The sequence below is a fragment of the Patella vulgata genome, chromosome 6 (assembly GCF_932274485.2).
Source record: "Patella vulgata chromosome 6, xgPatVulg1.2, whole genome shotgun sequence".
NCBI lineage: Eukaryota > Metazoa > Mollusca > Gastropoda > Patellidae > Patella > Patella vulgata.
The window spans coordinates 8,131,891-8,151,751 of NC_065884.2; the positions used below are offsets into that span (position 1 = coordinate 8,131,891).

At 35.5% G+C, this 19,861-nt stretch overlaps 1 protein-coding gene across 1 annotated transcript in view; it reads left to right on the forward strand.

Moving 5' to 3' along the window:
- The first annotated feature begins 879 nt into the window (after positions 1–879).
- Positions 880–19,861, forward strand: part of LOC126824953 (membrane-associated protein Hem) — a 37,109-nt gene continuing 18,127 nt past the window's right edge. The window contains exons 1-18 of the mRNA XM_056101536.1: positions 880–888; positions 1,341–1,437; positions 1,808–1,932; positions 2,675–2,715; positions 4,565–4,656; positions 5,009–5,090; positions 5,538–5,596; positions 6,102–6,247; positions 7,474–7,606; positions 8,420–8,539; positions 9,896–10,032; positions 10,732–10,863; positions 11,713–11,828; positions 13,141–13,243; positions 14,127–14,263; positions 14,892–14,989; positions 15,584–15,677; positions 17,958–17,978. Coding sequence (XP_055957511.1) covers positions 1,360–1,437; positions 1,808–1,932; positions 2,675–2,715; positions 4,565–4,656; positions 5,009–5,090; positions 5,538–5,596; positions 6,102–6,247; positions 7,474–7,606; positions 8,420–8,539; positions 9,896–10,032; positions 10,732–10,863; positions 11,713–11,828; positions 13,141–13,243; positions 14,127–14,263; positions 14,892–14,989; positions 15,584–15,677; positions 17,958–17,978 — 1,714 coding nt within the window. The 5' untranslated portion in view covers positions 880–888; positions 1,341–1,359. The remainder of the gene's footprint in view (positions 889–1,340; positions 1,438–1,807; positions 1,933–2,674; positions 2,716–4,564; positions 4,657–5,008; positions 5,091–5,537; positions 5,597–6,101; positions 6,248–7,473; positions 7,607–8,419; positions 8,540–9,895; positions 10,033–10,731; positions 10,864–11,712; positions 11,829–13,140; positions 13,244–14,126; positions 14,264–14,891; positions 14,990–15,583; positions 15,678–17,957; positions 17,979–19,861) is intronic.

A 19,861-nucleotide genomic window follows, 5' to 3' on the forward strand; every position in this document is an offset into this window, starting at 1 on the left:
GTTTGATCCCTGCATTGGCCGAGAAATTTCATCCACATTTTCCGTTGTGGTTCTCCCTTGTCAGTGATGCAGGACGGAGGGGCTGACAAGGAAAGCTGTCTAGTCGTTCGGATGGGACGAAAAACCGAGGTCTCGTGTACACATTGGCGTGCACGTAAAAGATCCCTTGGCAGTTGGAATTCGATATAAGAGTAGGCCCTAGTGCCGCTGTCCGGGCAAATTTCCCTCATAGCACACTGTATGGCGTATGCCCGTCTTCATTAGCCCAGGTTAGGAGCAGAACAGTAGGACGTTAAACTCCATTTCATTTCATTTTATTTTGTAAATTGCTTCAGGCAAAATCAAAAGTTACATCTGTAATGTTTCGTCCACTTAGTCTTCTTACCTGAAATCTGGTGCACTTGTAGTATTAGGTTCCTACTTTACTGCTGTTATGAATTGTTGATCCTATTTTATTTTTATTTTTATTTTATAATTTCAGACATAATATTAATCACAAGCGAGTTACAGAAGTAAAGGAGTTACAACAACATGCTCTATCTAACTCGTAAGTTATAACAACATGTTCTAACTAACTCGTAAGTTACACCAACATGCTCTATCTAACTCGTAAGTTACACCAACATACTCTATCTAACTCGTAAGTTACAACACCTTTCTCTATCTAAATCGTAAGTTACAACACCTTGCTCTATCTAACTCGTAAGTTACAACACCTTTCTCTATCTAACTTGTAAGTTACAACACCTTTCTCTATCTAACTCGTAAGTTACAACACCTTTCTCTATCTAACTTGTAAGTTACAACACCTTTCTCTATCTAACTCGTAAGTTACAACACCTTTCTCTATCTAACTCGTAAGTTACAACACCTTGCTCTATCTAACTCGTAAGTAACAACATCTCAACTGCTCAATCGAACAGGTTCTATTTTCACGAGATCAGGCCCTGGTTTCACAAAGCCTTCTCAGACTTAAGTTAAGAATTTACTCAACTTTCAATAACTGTTTATGAGAAATATCTTTGCCCCAGTAACACAAAACTTTGCATATAGTTGTATTTGATGCATTAAAACAACCAAAGTCTTATAAAGGGCTTTATTTTTGTTAAAATAAGGCAAACAACTTTCAAGTAAAGTCTTAACTTAAGTCTGGGAACTGGGGAAAAATTTCTTGAAGGCATCCATATTAGTTTTTGTCTCGATCAAAGTTTTCCCTTCGGATAGGCATATCTTTGTGGCTATCTTATTTTCGAGACACAGCTACTATGGGGGCGTATTTCTACGCTTTGCATGGATGTCTTTTAATTATGTCATTTTTCCTTTTCTTTTCTTTTATTTAGACCTGCCACACATCGTGAAATGAGAAAGTTTCTAAGAAGTACTCTTCGAGAATTAACTCTGATCTTCACAGAACAACCGGGATTACTTGGTCCAAAGGTATTTTAATTGTTATATTTATTGTGAACAGGACAATGTGATATTTAGATATCATTGAAATGTTTAAAGTTAAAGGGTGGGGGTGGGAGGAATGGCGTAGCCTAGTGGTCTCGAGTGTTGTGCTTTGAGCTTAGCTCGCTGGTCACCTCCAGCTTGCAGTCGTTGTTTCTATCTCTGGTATGAGCTTATGTGGCTTGGCAACTTCTCAATCTTGTGGGTTTACACCGGTTACCACGGTTTCCTCCCACATGAAAGACCCATATGCGAGCGCTGTCACCCGTCGGTGGAAGCAGACGTTAAACACTAATAGAAGAAAAAGAAGTTTAGAGTTAAATGTGAAAATGAGTTGTGATTGATTTTTTTCCTACAGGCGTTGTATGTAGTACAGGCTCTATCAATGACAAGAGATGAAGTAAATTGGTTATTACGACATGTTTTAAATCCTCCATCAAAACGACATAACATCAAATTATCACAGGAAGATTTCTATGATAGGTGGGTGATTAGGTTCTTAAAATAAATGCTTAAAAAGTACTGTATTGTTCAGTAGATTAGGCGTATGCGTACACAAGGCACATGCTGAGTTTGTCAGAGGTGTTCCATGACAAATAGAAATCTCATGTTTTAGGCACACCCTTCTACGAATTTAATACTAAAGTACACTGAAATTTGGTGCCTGTGTGAAATTCTCAAACAAAGGATAAGTCAAGACGAGAAATTAATGTTAGCTGCCATATCCTGAACTTTACCCATGATGAACATTGTTATGATTCCACATCGATAATTTATTTATTTATTTATGAGTGTTGATTTTTGTGACAGCTACATAGAAAAGAATAACATTTTGAAATTTGATTGAAGACAATTGGTCACATTCCAGCTTTCCTTTTTTTGTTTCTTGTTATATACTACATCGAAGGGTGGGCAAACAACCCATTTACATATAATCTGCGTTATATTTTCTTTCTAAATTATGTGAATTTCTCTTGTATGATAACAATTCCTGAAAAGCAACGGCCCGAACCTCTGCAGATCTTCAGCAGCAAAACGTCAATTCTGCCCAGAACACAAGGCATGTAGAAAGTGACGAGTCACTAGACTATAAAAATTTCGTTAACTGATCATATAGAAAATGTAATAATAAATAATGTTTGTTTGTTTCTTTTGTTCCCGTCTTCATTAGTCCAGAATAGTAGGATGTTAAACCCCATTTTATCTTTTTATTTTGTTATTTTAGACAATTACCCGAATTATTATTTTATACAGAAGAGCTAAAAGGTGAGTAGAGAATACAAGAACATGCATTCATACACCATGATTAAAATTACAATTAAGATCATTCATATACCATGATTAAAATCATTCATATACCACGATTAAAATCATTCATATACCAGGATTAAAATCACAATTAAGATCATTCATATGCCACGATTAAAATCTTTCATATACCACAATTAAAATCATTCATATACCATGATTAAAATCATTTATATACCACGATTAAAATCATTTATATACCATGATTAAAATCATTCATATACCACAATTAAAATCATTCATATACCACGATTAAGATCATTCATATACCATGATTAAAATCATTCATATACCACAATTAAAATCATTCATATACCACGATTAAAATCTTTCATATACCACAATTAAAATCTTTCATATACCACAATTAAAATCATTCATATACCACGATTAAAATCATTTATATACCATGATTAAAATCATTTATATACCATGATTAAAATCATTCATATACCACAATTAAAATCATTCATATACCACGATTAAGATCATTCATATACCATGATTAAAATCACAATTAAGATCATTCATATGCCACGATTAAAATCTTTCATATACCACAATTCAAATCATTCATATACCACGATTAAAATCATGATTAAAATCATTTATATACCAAGATTAAAATCATTTATATACCACGGTTGAAATCATTTATATACCAAGATTAAAATCATTTATATACCACGGTTGAAATCACGATTAAAACCGAGTTGGCTCTCTTAAGATTTCATCGAATAACCATATCCTAACAAATTCCATAGAAATTCCATCGATCTATGCTTTCCGTTATGTAAATGGTACAATTATTTTCTATTTTCTTTTTTCTCGTTTCTTTTTCTGTACAGAATCTGTTGACAAGACAGTTCTACATTTCTTTGAAGTTGAACTTTTCACCATTTTGCGATTAACGATAGGCTGATCGCCAGTCTGTTTATATTGTCGGATGACATGATGATATTATAGTACACCATCCACCATCTTAACATTTCCACGAAATCTAATTGAGGGCCCTGTTTTTAATTCAATTGATTGTCCTCGAGATTGTCTAGTGTTGAGATTTGATTTTAAATGTTAAATAATCAATCTGAGTACATATTAGCATGGATTAAGTTGTGAAAAATTGGATATTGTAACAAAAAATGAAAATCATTCACCGTTACTTGAATAATATACAGTATTGATGTATAATTTGTAGGTTTAATAAAGATATACTAATATACAGTATTTATGTATAATGTATAGGTTAAATAAAAAAAATATGATAATATACAATATTTATGTATAATTTGTAGAGCTAATCAAGATATAATACTATACAATATTTATGTATAATTTGTAGGTTAAATAAAGATATAGTAATATACAATATTTATGCATCATTTGTAGGTTTAATAAAGGTATAATACTATGCAATATTAATGTATAATTTGTAGGTTTAATAAAGATATATTATACAATATTTATGTATAATTTGTAGGTTTAATAAAGATATAGTAATATACAATATTTGTGTATAATTTATAGGTTAAAGATGTAATAATATACAATATTCATGTATAATTTCTAGGTTGAATAAAAATATGATAATATACAATATTTGTGTATAATTTAAAGGTTTAATAAAGATATAATACTATACAATATTTATGTATAATTTCTAGGTTAAAGATGTAATAATATACAACATTCATGTATAATTTCTAGGTTAAATAAGAATATGATAATATACAATACATGTATTTGTGTATAATTTAAAGGTTTAATAAAGATATAATACTATACAATATTTGTGTATAATTTATAGGGTTAATAAAGAAATACAACCAGGTTATACAGAGATATTATGTACAATATTTAAGTGGATATGATGCAGTTTACCTGAACCAATTGATACAGGTAAGTGCAGGATGGGGAGGGCCTGGAAAAGGACAATGTATAGTCATTTGGACTTGACAAAAAAACAAGGTCTTGTGTGCACATTAGCATGATATAAAAGAACATTTGGCAGTTTGAATTTGATATAAGAGTAGGCCGAAGCGCTGCTGTCCATGCAAAATTTCCTTCATAGCACTGTATGGTGTATGCCCATTTTCATCAACCCAGCCGGAGCAGCACATTAGGACGTTAAACCCCAATTATATTTCATTTTAATACAAGTAAATAGTCTTTCAATGACATTTAGCATAATATAACACAACACAGGCCTATAGATAACAATCACTATATACACACATATTTTATATTTTAGAATCTGTCGATGTGTCCAGAAGATGAGTCGGTTATTTTATCATCTTTTTACAGCGGTATATCATCTCTAACAGTTAAACAAGGTTAGTACATTTAACACCGGTAATTATGATGGCTGACCAAGAACATGTACATGTAATTAAATCTTACTAGAAAAATACTGGATTCCTCAAAAAACACCCATGGGGCACCTACAGGATGCAGATGTAACTGAAACGTATAGCAGACTGCGATTAAATGGCAGAAAAAGAAGTTGGTAGAGGATAATTGAAAAATTTTCTTTAGGCTTCGATAATTAGGGTAAATGGACGACGAGTAATGACATATGCAAGCTGAATGGATTCTCCCTCAATCAGGTTAAATGAAAATCATGGCTGCTTAAATAGAGTTTTACGACTTGAGGTGGTTTTCTTGAAATTAAAATGTTTTGAGAGGAATTTGAAACAAATTTTGATAGATAAATTAATTTGAGTGTGTTTGAGTCAATTTATATCATTAAATCACACATATTCCTTGTTTTGTATTTATAGTTGAAGAAAATGAAATATTTGATTTCCGTGGTCTGAGATTAGATTGGTTCAGATTACAGGTATGTGAGTTTATTTTAAGATTATTTAGTCATTGAGTCAAGTGGCGTGGTTTCAATCCCACACTTGTACATGACAAGGAGTGGGGTTGCCTGCTTAACTTTGCGGGTTTTCTTCAGTTTCTTCCCACTGCTAAAGACAAATTATTGTATGTTAGTCCCTAAATGACCTAGTTTGTGTTAAGTGGATGTTAATCCCCATAACTCTCTTTGATAAACGGTTACTGATTAGATTAATAGCAGGACTGAGGTTGAGACTAAACGTCAATGATGTTAGTCAGTCAGATGGGGTGACAAATCTAGGTCATGTGTACACATGCACATAAAAGATCCCTTGACAGTTGGAATTCGATATAAAAGTAGGCCGTAGCACTGCTGTCCAGGCAAAATTTCCCTCATAGTACACTGTATGGTGAATGCCCATCTTCATTATCCCAGTCAGAGCAGAACAGTCAGACATTAAACCCCATTTCATTATCTGATGTTTATATTTTTCTTTACATTTCAGGCGTATACAAGTCTAAGTAAAGCAGCGCTTGTTTTAAAAGATCATCAAGATTTAGCGATCCACATGAACACAATCAACTTCCATACAAAGATGGTGGATTATCTCGATGAACTTCTGATAGAAACTGGAGATTTATCTATTTATTGGTATGTTAGGACTTTTTAGGGAGGGTGGATGGCCGAATGGTTAGCGCATGCGCATTGTATCACAAGGTCTGTCATTTGAACAACTGGTGTGGTTTCTATTCCCTGGTTGTACGTGACAAGGAGTAGGGTCGACGTGCCCAACCTCGTGAGTTTTCTCCAGGTCCTCTGGTTTCCTCCCACTGCTAAAGACCCCCACAGGCAAGCAAATTAATTAAATAAAATTGAACCTTGTGTTAGTCCCAAAATAACCTAGTTTGTGTCTAGTGGAGGTTAAACTTTATTTGTCTTTCTCTTTCTCAGAACTTTTTAAATAAAATTTCCTCGATTTGATCTTAGTATAGATTCTTTTGATCAAAACTTTTCTGTCATTAGATGAAAGTACCAGTAGAATATGTTTTAATGATATTTAGTAACTGAACTGGACATTCACAATTCTATGGAATACAATTATCATTTATTATCAAGAAAATGATAGAATCCTACAAAGATGATGGTTATCTGAATTATTAATTAGACATTAATTAACTTATCCAGACTATGATCAACTCTCGATGTCATCACTAGCCTGCGATATTTATTGGATTAGGTTCTGATTTACTGCTCAACTTTCATTCATGATTTAATCAAGAAATGGATAATCAAGACTATATTTTTTATCGTACCGACTTTAGTTATGATGATCAAGGCTAGGCCGAAATTTCAATTGCTTAATTCTCGGTTCAGAGTGGATCAATTTGACTGAAATTTTCAGCAAATCCCCTTTACATTATCTTGTTTTTAGCTATTATAGTGAGAACTGCCAGCTCTTTATCTAATCTTCCATAATCTATCTTTCATGTAAAACTATTATGAAGATAATCATACTTGAAAATGGTTTGGCCAAATATTTGAGAATACCAACTTTCAACAGTGATTTTATTTCTAATGCTTTTTTTGCCCCATCCGAAGATCTAGATTTGTTTTACTTGTCTGTACACAGTCACCACCTAACAAGTCAGACCTTGCTTAAAATCCTTATACTTGAGAACGATAAGAGGAAGTTGTTAAAACGTAGTGTGAAATAAAATCAGTGATTGTTTTCCATATAAATTTGTGTTTTTATAAGTCAGACCTTGGTCTGAAAATATTGTTTACGTAAATATTGTATTAAATGTTACAATACTAATTCATCTTTCAATTAATATATTTATTGTTTTGTATGAGTATAATAATTTTATTTTTTCTAGTTTTTATACGAATCTATTTGAACATCAGTTTAAACAATGTATGGAGTTTCCAGCTCAACATCGTTATAGTATTATCTTCCCCATGATCTGTGCTCATTTTATGAATGCAACTCATGATCTGTGTCCTGAAGAGGTAAATAGTCATCTTTATTCTAGGGTCTGTGGGGTTATGAACGTTAAATGTATCACAGTAATATATAGTAGATAAATGAAATGAAATGGGGTTTAGCATCCCACTGTTCAGCAATGAGCATACAGTGTGCTATGCGGGATTTTGCCTGGACAGCGGCACTACAACCTACTTTTATTTTGAATTCCAACTGTCAACACAAGACCTTGGTTTTTTGTCATATCCTAACAACTATAAGTTGTCTCTTGCCAGGCAATCCGTCCTGCACCATTGATATGGAGGAACCAATGCTGGTGAACTTATTGCAGTGATAATCGTAGGTCCATGCTGGGTTATCGTCTCGAGAAGATGTCGAATGTTGACAAATTAATGAAATGAACCATTTTAAGACTGTATTCCTTTTGGGGGGGTTGGATGGCCAAATGTTTAGCATGTGCGCACTGTATCATGAGGTCTCTCATTGAGTCAACTGGCGTATCATAAGGTCTCTCATTGAGTTAACTGGTGTGGTTTCGATTCCCTGGTTGTACCTGACAAGGAGTAGAGTCGCCTGTCCAACCTTGTGGGTTTCCTCCGGGGTCCTCCGGTTTCCTCCCACTGCTAAAGACCCCTACACGCAAGCAAATTAGTGAAATAAAATTGAGCCATGTGTTAGTCCTGATATGACCTAGTCTGTGACGAGTGGACGCTCTCTCTCTCTCTCTCTCTCTCTCTCTCTCTCTCTCTCTCTCAAATCCTTCCAATGTCGAGATCAGCGACTTTAAAAATCTGTATAAAGAAATTTATTTTTTGATGATTTTACAATTTTATTTTCAGCGTCACTCTATCGGAACTACAAGTGTTCAGTATGCTCACTGGTTTCTACGTGAAATGTCTGAAGAAATCAACCAGGTTATTACAGCAATCTGTGAAGAACAGTGTATGCTCAGTTATAAGGTATGTACACATATTTACCTCCATAACATTGTAGCAGGTGTCTGGGTAATTTGACCTCTGACCATTTGAAGGGGGGGGGTTGGATGGCTGAATGGTTAGCGTGCGCGCGCTGTATCATAAAGTCTGTCATTGAGTCGACTGGCGTGGTTTCAAATCCCCGGTTGTACGTGGCAAGGAGTAGGGTCGCCTGTCCAACCTCGTGGGTTTTCTCCGGGTCCTCCGGTTTCCTCCCACTGCTAAAGACCCCTACGCGCAAGCGAATTATTGAAATAAAATTAAACCATATGTTAGTCCCGAAATGACCTAGTTTGTGTCGAGTGGACGTTAAACCCCATTTCTCTCTCTCTCTGTGACCATTTGAAGCAACCTCAAAGGTTTTCTCCGGGTCCTCCGGTTTCCTCCTACTGCTATAGATCCCTACGCGCGAGTGAATTATTGAAACCATATGTTAGTCCCGAAATTAACTAGTTTGTGTTGAGTAGACGTTAAACCCCATTTCTCTCTTCTCTCCCATTTGAAGCATTTGTCATTCACTAAAATAAAAGAATGTTCTAAAATTCTCCAGAAAGGCCATATTCCCGAGCCTTTTCTTCATTGATGCAATCAGGTACTGGGTCATCTTCAATAGAAGGCCTTATCTCGCTTTAACTATGTACATCTTATCAAGGCCTTCACGTAATACCCTGCATATTTGAACACTAATTTCGATTGGGTACAAGCCCAGCTTGTGATCCTATCAGATTCCTCGATCGTTGCGAATACCAAATCTCGCGCTTTCAAGGTAAAATGTCTACCTGTGATAATCGAGTTGCAAAGTTCAAGGTTCATTCAATGTTAAGGTTTCTGTGGAGGTCGTGAAGTCACAACCTCTGATTGGATGCTACTGCTCACGTGTCTGTAGAGAACATAGCTGCTCTATAAGTTTGGGAATTGTGAAGTAAACAAGCAACGGCCAGATGTTGTAAAACTCGTAGTCGTTGCTACAGGTACATGGTACAGGGTATACTGGTAATTACATGGTTCACTTCCACTGTTAAACCTAAAGTTTTAGGGGGACTGCAGTTTGGGAGCTGAAATTCGACCAGAATGGGTCAAAAAGAACATCACATCCATATATAAACAACCTAATACAGTTTTATGAATGTGGGTTGTTTATGGATGTAATGTGCTGATTATTGGTTGTTTATGGATGTAATTTGCTGATTATGGGTTGTTTATGGATGTAATTTGATGATTATTGCTTGTTTATGGATGTAGTGTGCTGATTATTGGTTGTTTATGGATGTAATTTGATGATTATTCGTTGTTTATGGATGTAATTAGCTTATTGATGGTTGTATATGGATATAATTTCAGTTACTACCGAAACACAGTGCTGCCACCATTTTAAACACAGTTCAACGAAAGAAAAATAAAGACAAGAAAAAAACCATACAGGAACCAGAAAAACCTGGACAGGAGAGTATCCGAAAAAACAGAGAAAATTTTACCAGGTATTCTGCGTTGAATCATTTAAATTTTAATTGATTTGAACTTTTTATTCATGGGGTGTTGTTGCACTATATTAATGTTCAGATTTCCGGAAATATGAAATTGAAAGTAAATGTAATTATTAAACAGCAAGCACCATTCATTTCACTGTGTTGTGAGGCCGTTAAAGTTTTGATACTCTGAAATGAAATAAAATGGGATTTAATGTCCTACTGTTCTGCTCCGACTGGGCTAATGACGATTGGGCCCTTATTCACGAAAACTTAAACTAATTTACAACCGAAATTTTAAGAAATACTGCAACTTCATTGGATATATGCAAATTGATTTTACTTGTCAGCCAATCGAATTGCAGTATTTCTTAAAATTTCGATTGTATCTTAGTTTAAGTTTTTCGTGAATAAGGGCGCAGGTCTAAAGTATCAAGGAGAATAACATGCTCAACGACCAAAACAGACTTTCTTTTCTCCTGGTCCTCCAGTTTCCTTCCACTGCTAATTATAACGACCCCTGTGTGCAAGCAAATTATTGAAATACAATTTAACTATATGTTAGTCCTGAAATGACCTAGTTTGTGTGTTAAAACCCCCCTCTCTCTTTCTCTCTCTCTAAGATAAGAAGCACTTATAAGAGTTTCAGGAAATTCACATTTGCATGGCATTATTTTTATAAATGGTATTTAATATAATAATATATTTCAGAATGGATAAATTACACATGGCTTTAACTGAGTTATGTTACGCTATCAACTACTGTAATGTAATACAAGTATGGGAACATGGTTTCGTACCCAGAGAATTCTTTCTACAACAGCTTGAGGCTCGATTCAACAAGTAAGATATATTAATTGACCTTTTCTCATTTTAACGAAAATATTTATTATTTCATCTTTAAAAAATTGGGGTTTAACATCGTGTCTTGTGCTAGTATTTCCATCTACTCTTTGTCGTATTCCAACTGTCAATGGTTCTTTTATGTGCACGCCAAAGAATACACAGGACCTTAGTTTTTTTTCATTGCATCTGAACGAACAAATGCTATTCTTTGCAGGCCCTCTGTCCTTCACGACTGACAAGGGACAACTGGGCTGGTACTTTCACGGTCAACACTGGGATCAGACCCAGGACCACTTTACCCTTTGAAGATCAAAGGCCCATTTATATTCCATTAAGCGAGGGTGCGATGCGAAGAATTGTCTTTGCATACCTTTGTGCACTTCAAAGCCCAGCCTTACAGCAAACAGCCAATCAGCAATCGGGTCTGCTGTTGCGATCATGTGTTCCATTTAACAACACAAGAAGTCAGCTTCGCTTAGCTTTGCTCATTAAAATCAACAGCTTTTGAATTTTTTGGCTTCGCTTCGCTTAGCAAAGCATAAAGTGGCCTTTAACGGCAGTTGAGAGGGGAGGATTTTTTAAATTCTCACTTGTCAGTGATAAAGCAGGCAGATCAGTGATTTGTCATTTAAATGGTACAGTATTTTGGTGTGCATGTTGAAATTTAAAGAAGATGAGGCAGAAATTCTTTTGTCCTGACAAGAATACTGCAGCACCACTGTCCAGGCAAAATTTCCCTCATAACTGCACACTGCAAGACATGTGCCTGTCGGTTTCATTATATTGGTTGATGCAAAAAAAACTAAAACATTAAACCCTGTTTCATTTTATTTGTTATATTTTCAGGGCTCTAGTAGGAATGATGATGTACAACCCAGAGACAAATGAAATAGCCAAACCATCTGAATTATTAAATGGTGTTCGTGCTTATATGAACGTCCTACAAAGTATTGAAAACTATGGTATGTATAAAAATAAACCATATGTTTGTCCCGAAATGACCTAGTTCTTGGCAAGTGGACGGTAAACCCCTTTTCTCTCTCTCTCTCTCATGGCTAATCACAGGCTCAAATAAATGAATTTTGAAAAAAGACATCTTTGAGTCGTGCCCCCCCACCCCTCCCTAACGCTCCCCTTCAATTAGTTATGAAAACTCTTAAGAACAATAAATAGATGAAGAATGAGGATATTGCATGTTCACACATAATTGACAAATAAATTTAATATAACACAGTTCTATGGATAACAATCACTATATTATATACACACGACTTTTCAATATAGTGATATAGTGATTGTTATCCATAGAACTGTGTTATATGTTCAATCGCTAAATGCCATTCAAAGATTATGACAAATAAATTGATGAAGATAATATTGTAAACAGTGTTAATACTAAGAGGCATTTATATTGTAGTGTAGGCATATTCCCCCCCCCCCCCCCCACTCCTTTGTTTCCGTCCCTGAATCGGATTCTGGGATTCTTTTAGATTTACTACCAATCTGATTAAACCACAGATCCTATTTCGTATCGTTTTTATAGTTCAAAATTATGTTTCACTTGTCTTTACTATACTATATTGAAGTGTTCTTGTATAACCCGGGGGATCACGTGGCTAAGTGGGTAAGACGCTAGCTCGCTAGCCTGGAGGTCGGGTGTTCGATCCCTGCATTGGCCGAGAAAGTTCATCCAGATTTTCCGGCGTGTTTCTCCCTTGTCAGTGATGCAGGACGGAGGGGCTGACATGGAAAGCTGTCTAGTCGTTCGGATGGGACGAAAAACCGAGGCCCCGTGTACACATTGGCGTGCACGTAAAAGATCCCTTGGCAGTTGGAATTCGATATAAGAGTAGGCCGTAGTGCCGCTGTCCGGGCAAAATTTCCCTCATAGCACACTGTATGGCGTATGCCCGTCTTCATTAGCCCAGGTTAGGCGCAGAACAGTAGGACGTTAAACTCCATTTCATTTCATTTCATTTGTATAACCCGCGTTCTGATTGATGTGAGGGATTAGCCAATGAAACGGACTGTTATGGCGATTTTTTAGCATGAGGTGCACGGAACTGTGGGTAACCCACTAGAAACATCAACACTGATTGGTTAATCAAATGTCTGACATCATAGGGTCAAAAACCGCTTGTATGACCTCTGACGGACCTTCCACTCTACAACCGGTCAGATCTTCATGTAGTATAGGTCATCGAAAGTATAAAAAAACGAAACGAAATATAGATCTGTATATTAATCAGATTACATTTACTACTTGTATTTCAGTTCATGTTGATATGGCTCGTGTATTCAACAACGTTCTACCACAGCAAACACAACCAACAGATAGCACAGGAGAAAAAACTATCACAGCTAATTATACGAACTGGTAAATATATCTATAAATACATTTATATGGTCGTATATCGTCACCGCCCTGGTCCGTCAGTCAGTCTGTCGTTCACAAATAGTACAAGAGAAAAAAACTATTGAGCTTATACCAACTGGTAAATATATGTATAAATATCTTTATATTTTTAAACCCCCATATGAAAATATGGTCGTATATTGTTGTCCTGCCGGTCCATCAGTCAATCTGTCGTTCACAAAGACTACATTTATCATTCAATCTTTTTTAGATTTTATCTATTTTTTTCTTTGTTTACATTAGTGGCCGATTGGTTAACATGTGTTGGTTGGATCAGAAGATCTGTCATCGAGCCAAGTGGAGTGATTTTGATTCCCTGTTTTTATGTGACAAGGAGTAGGGTCGCCTGTCCAACATCGTGGATTTTCTCTGGGTTCTCCGGTTTCCTCCCACTACTGAAAACCCATACGCTCTAGCGAATTATTGAAATTAAATTGAAGTGTATGTTAGTCCCAAAATGACATAGTTTGTGTCGATTGCAAGCTAATTATTGAAATTAAATTGAACCATATGTTAGTCCCGAAATGACCTAGTTTGTGTAGAGTGCACGTTAAACCCAATTTCTCTCTCTGTTTCTCCCATTTATCTCTCTCTCCGGGAATCAAACAAATATTTAATTTGTTTATGGTACTTGTTGTCCGTTTCAGGTATTCAGATTGTATATAATATGTTGTGTTTGTTTCAGGTATTTAGATTGTATATGGTTTCTTGTCTGTTTTTGGCGTTCAGATTATATATGATTTTTTGTGTCTGTTGCAGGCGTTCAGATTATATATGATTTGCTGTATCTGTTTCAGGTATTCAGATTATTTAGATTGTATATGGTTTGTTGTGTCTATTTCAGGTATTTAGAAGTCTTGTTACGACGTGTAACTTGTAATGTAGGTCAGATTGTTTTCTCACCGAGTCAGAAAGCCTTCGTTAGTATAACACATACAGAGGGACAACTTTTCTCGGCTGAAGAATTCGCAGATTTGACAGGTAAAACAAAGATTTATTAGATTTTGTAATGTGTGAGCACACATTAATTATGCAACAAGTGATTTAACGTCAAAATGGATAATCAAAACTTTCTTTTTTATCGTAAGGACTTTAGTAATGATGATCGAGGCTAGGCCTAAAATTCAATCGCTAATGTCTCGGTTTAGAGTCAAGCAATTTATCTGAAATTTTCAGGATATTATCTATTCTTTAACTATTATAGTGAGAATTGTCAGCTCTTTATCTAATCTCCCATAATGCTTCTTTAAGTATTGTCTCAGACTATTTTATTGCCATTTTCATAAAGGGGGGTTTGATGACCAAATGGTTTAATGTGTGCGCTCTGTATCATAAGGTCTGTCATTGAGTCAACTGGCGCGGTTTCGATTCCCTGCTTGTACTTGACAAGTAGTAGGGTCATCTGTCCAAACTTGTGGGTTTTCTCCGGATCCTCAGGTTTCATCCCACAGCTAAAGACCCCTACACGTAAGTGAATTATTGAAATATGTTAGTCCCGAAATTACCTAGTTTTTGACAGTGGATGGTAAATCCCATTTCTCTCTCTCTCATATTCATAAATCTGATTCTTATACGAATGTTTTTCATGTACATTTTTTTTATTTATCAGAGTTACGAGCATTGGCTGAGTTGATTGGTCCCTACGGTGTTAAATATATGGGAGAGAGGCTGGTATTAAATATAGCTAGTCAGGTCGATGAACTTAAGGTACAGTAACTTTTAGCACAACCCTTAATTGTCAGCGAGATCACTTCTGTGGAAGCAGACGTTAAAGTAACTAAGTCTCTAACTCAATATCATTCAAAGTCTTCGACATCGAAAACACGAATTATTTGTCAATTTAAATCAACATTGATGTTGTGATCTTGCCGGGAAAAGATGGGCTTCTGATATCCAATATTTAAGACAAAATAAACATTTTACCATTGGTACAAAAATCGTGTACCATAATGCGTTTCAGCACCATTTGTAACAAGGGACTCAAAGAACAAGGCTAGACATATTCCACAAGTCATGTCAAATGGTGACCACATATTCTTATCTGGAAAGCATGCACAATAAATACTATTGGTGTAGACTGGAATAACCAGTATTCAATTAGCTTTCTAACAACTCTAATGATTTTTTGATGATAAACAATTCTTAAAGTTTAAAAATACATAATTTGGAGACAGATAGGGGTGACAGGGTTTGTGGGTGGGGGCAAAAGGCCTGTATAAAACGTTATAATTCTAATGAGATCTTCTCCCTAGAGGAGATGAATATTATATTCTGATATAAATATTATTTTAATATCTACAGAAACTGGTTATAAACAACAAGGAATTATTGAGTCAACTAAGAACAAGTTTTGATAAACCAGACGTCATGAGAGAATTATCAAAAAAATTGCAAAGTAAGTTCCGATTTATACTTATGACATTTTCAATTGAATTGTATTTAACGTAAAACGCATCTTATATATATATATATCTATTCAGAGTGTGCTATTTTATTATTTCTTACTAATATACAGTAATAATTAATCTGGTTAAAACACAGATCTTATTTCGTTTCGTTTTTTATAGTTCAAAATTTAGTTTTACTTGTCTTTACTATACTAGGATCTGGAAGAGTTGTTATCATTGACGTGTTCTGAATGATATGAGGGATTTGCCAATGAAACGGTCTGTTATGGCGAGCTTTAGGCATGTTTTGCACGGAACTGTCGGTAAATCCACTAGTAACATCAATGCTGATTCGTTAATCGAATGTCTGACGTCATAAGGTCAAAAGCCGCTCGTATGACCTCTGACGCGACCTATTGCTACAACTGGTTAGATCTTCATGTAGTGTAGGCCATCGAAGGTATAAAAAACGAAACCAAATATAGATCTGTATTTTAATCAGATTGGTAATAATTAATCTGGCATGGTTTTTGGATTAACCCATTAAGCGTGTAACTGTTTTGAGTTGAAATACAGCCTAAGAATGTATTGTACAAAACGCCATCATTGGAAACTGTATCATAAAAGGCACGATTGCGCCTTTAATCGAGGAAATGGAGGCGGTAAAACTTTTTTAATATCTCTAACTTATGTTAGACGAGACTCTGATTGCTGACTGGCTCTTCTTGCAAGTCTTCTTAGGAAACATGTGTCTGCGATATTACCATTGGCAGAAGCAGACATTAAACCCTACGAACTAATGTATTGCACAAATCGCTCACTAATGTGTTTGTTGAATACAAATGTAATATATGTGTAGCTGTATGTAGAATTTGTAAAAATGTTTCAAGGTGTGTCGCTTCGACGGTCTGGGGTCTGGGGTTCATCCACAATTTCTTGTCACTACTCTACAAGTCAGATATAACTACCCAATGTTTTATTTTGCTACAAAACAAAAATTGCCAGTATTTAAATTAATACGACTTATGATATAAGGGCATTAGTTTCTAATTTTACAATACCGTTCCAATTAAATAAAAACTGTTCTCTTATAATATTTAACAAGCCACAATGACTCAGTGAGTTAGCCACTGGGCTCACTAACCAGGAGTTCGCAGGTTCCTTAGGGTTTTTCAGCCTGGTTTGCTTTTGTCAGTGGTTCAGGATGGTACGTACGCAAAGAACAACATCTGCTAGTTCGGATGGAATCTAAAACCGAGGTCCCATGTACATACTAAAGAGCCCTTGACAGTTGAAATTCGATGAGTAGGTGAAAATGACACTGTCTGGGCAAAATTTACCTCATAGCACATTGCATGGCGTAATCCCACCTTCATTAGCCCAGTTGGTGCAGAAAAGTAGACCCCCGGGTATCATTTAATCTTGTGTATCTAGAACTAATTTCTTTCACATTTGTTTAATATCACATCTTTGTTTAAAAATTCATAAAAATTATTTAAAATCACCTCAAATCATCTAATTTCTACTTGTGTCTAGTTTAAAGGTGACTGATTAATTTTGATAATGAGTGTCTAATTTACAAGTATTTAATTTCCTGACCACTGTTCAAAAATTAATCATTATACATCAATAATCAATTGGGTTGTTTATTTTTTAACAGTAATCAAGAAATTAGACACTTGTAAATTGGAGTCTTTATGAAAATTGAATGGTCAGCTTTAAACTGAACACAAGTACAAATTAGATAATTTTTGGTGATTTTAAACGATTTTTACAAATTAGATGATTTTGGGTGTCGATTTTAAACGATTTTTACAGATTTTTAAACAAGGTTTGATATTGAATGAATATGAAAGAAATTAGTGTTAAATACACAAAATTAAATGATACCCAGGTTAAATTAATTTTTTGATATTAAATGAATGTGAAAGAAATTAGCGCTAAATACACAAGATTAAATGATGCGCAGGTTACAGTGTAAATCCCCATTTAATTTTATTACTTATATTGAAATTAGCGCTAAATACACAAAATTAAATGATACCCAGGTTAAATTAATTTTTTGATATTAAACGAATGTGAAAGAAATTAGCGCTAAATACACAAGATTAAATGATGCGCAGGTTACAGTGTAAATCCCCATTTAATTTTATTACTTATATTGAAATTAGAGCTAAATACACAAAATTAAATGATAGCCAGGTTACAGTGTAAATCCCCATTTAATTTTATTACTTATATTTAATTGAAGTATTTTTTCTCTCTAATTTATTTCTTTATTGTATCAGAACCCCTCAAATCTGCATCAAGTAAGATATATTGAATGTTGTGTTTAATTACATGTATTTAGTTCTGTATCATTCACTTCTTTCTTTCTTTAGTTTCTTTTCCAAAAAACTGTCTTTATTAGCCCATACGAGCCACAGTGGCCAAGTGAGTAAGATGCTGCCTCGCTAGCCTGGAGTTTGCGTGTTCGATCTGTGCATTGGCCGAGAAAGTTCATTGGGATTTTCCGATGTGGTTTCCCCTTAACTGTGCTGCAGGATGAAGGATCTGACAAGAACATCTGTCTAGTCGTGCGGATGGTACGAAAAACATAGGTCCTGTGTACACATTGGCGTACACGTAAAAGATCTTTTGGCAGTTGGAATTCGATTAAAGAGTAGGCCATTGCGCCACTGCCCTGGCAGGCAAAATTCCCCCTCATAATAGCACACTGTATGGCATATACCCGTCTTCATTAGCCTAGTCAGCACTGAACAGTAGGACGTTAAACCCCCATTTCATTTTTGCTTAACATGTGCAGAAATTGCCCAAGGTATAGATCATCACTCTCACTTGTTTAGCATTAAAGCTATCGGTATCCAAAGCATCGACATTATGGAAGTGAATTCTCTCAATCTCATGAAGATTGACTATCACGTAAACACAAGAATATCGAGTGATAAAACTTCCAGAAGCTGAAAAAACAAAATATGTCTACTTGTCACATTGGCCAAAGTCTGCTATCGAGGGGGGTTTGGATGGCCGATTGGTTGGCATGTGCGCGATGTATCATAAGGCCTGTCATTGAGTCAACTGGCGTGGTTTCGATTCTCTGGTTGTACGTGACAAGGAGTAGGGTCGTCTGTCCAACCTCGTGGGTTTTCTCCGTGTCCTCCGGTTTACTCCCACTGCTAAAGACCCCTACGCGCAAGTGAATTATTGAAATAAAATTAAACCATATGTTAGTCCCGAAATGACCTAGTTTGTGTCGAGTGGACGTTAAACCCCATTTCTCTCTCTCTCTCTCTGCTATCAAGACCAATCGAAATCTGGCAAGACTGTTCAATGATGACGTGGGTTAGAAATAACGATTCCCTATTGGGTCATACTGTGGGTTAGGAAATAATGATGGGTTTTGAAATAACAATTCCCTGATAGACCATATGATCGGTTTTGAAATAACAATTCCCTGATGGGGTATATGATCGGTTTGAAATAACAATCCCTGATGGGCTGTACCATCGGTTAGGAAATAACGATCCCTTATGGGCCGTATGATTAGTTTGGAAATAACAATTCCCTGATGATCCATACTTTGGGTTAGGAAAGAACAATCCGTTATGGTCCGTATTGTGGGTTAGGAAATAACTGTCCCTAATGATTCGTAATTCGGGTCAGGAAATGGCAATCCCTATGGTCAGGAAATAACAATCCCTATGATCAGGAAATAACAATCCCTATGATCAGGAAATAATGAACCCTATGGTCAGGAAATAACGAACCCTAATGGTCTGTACCCTACTATTTATTAGATGTAAAATCTGTTCTTTTATTATTTACTTTATTTTATTTTGTTCGACTGTTGAATACAGTGTTTTATGGAGTGTTGCATGATTTACTCAAATATTATTGCATGGGTGTTTTTTCTTCTTGTAGAAATTGAAATGTTAATACTGAAATGTGGTCGTATATTGTTGTAACCCCTGCCTGTCCGTCCGTCCGTCCGTCCGTCGTCCATAATTACTTGTGGACACTCTATCGGCTGAAGTTACATTTTTGAGAAGAAAAAGTCTGAGTTATTGCCCTTGATTTCTTAGAAAATCATGTGGACATTTTTTTAGAGGCTAAAGTTATCATCCGATTGACTTGAGATGAAGAATCCTATTGATTTTTGACTGTTTCTGTCAATTTCTATCCGGGGGAAAAG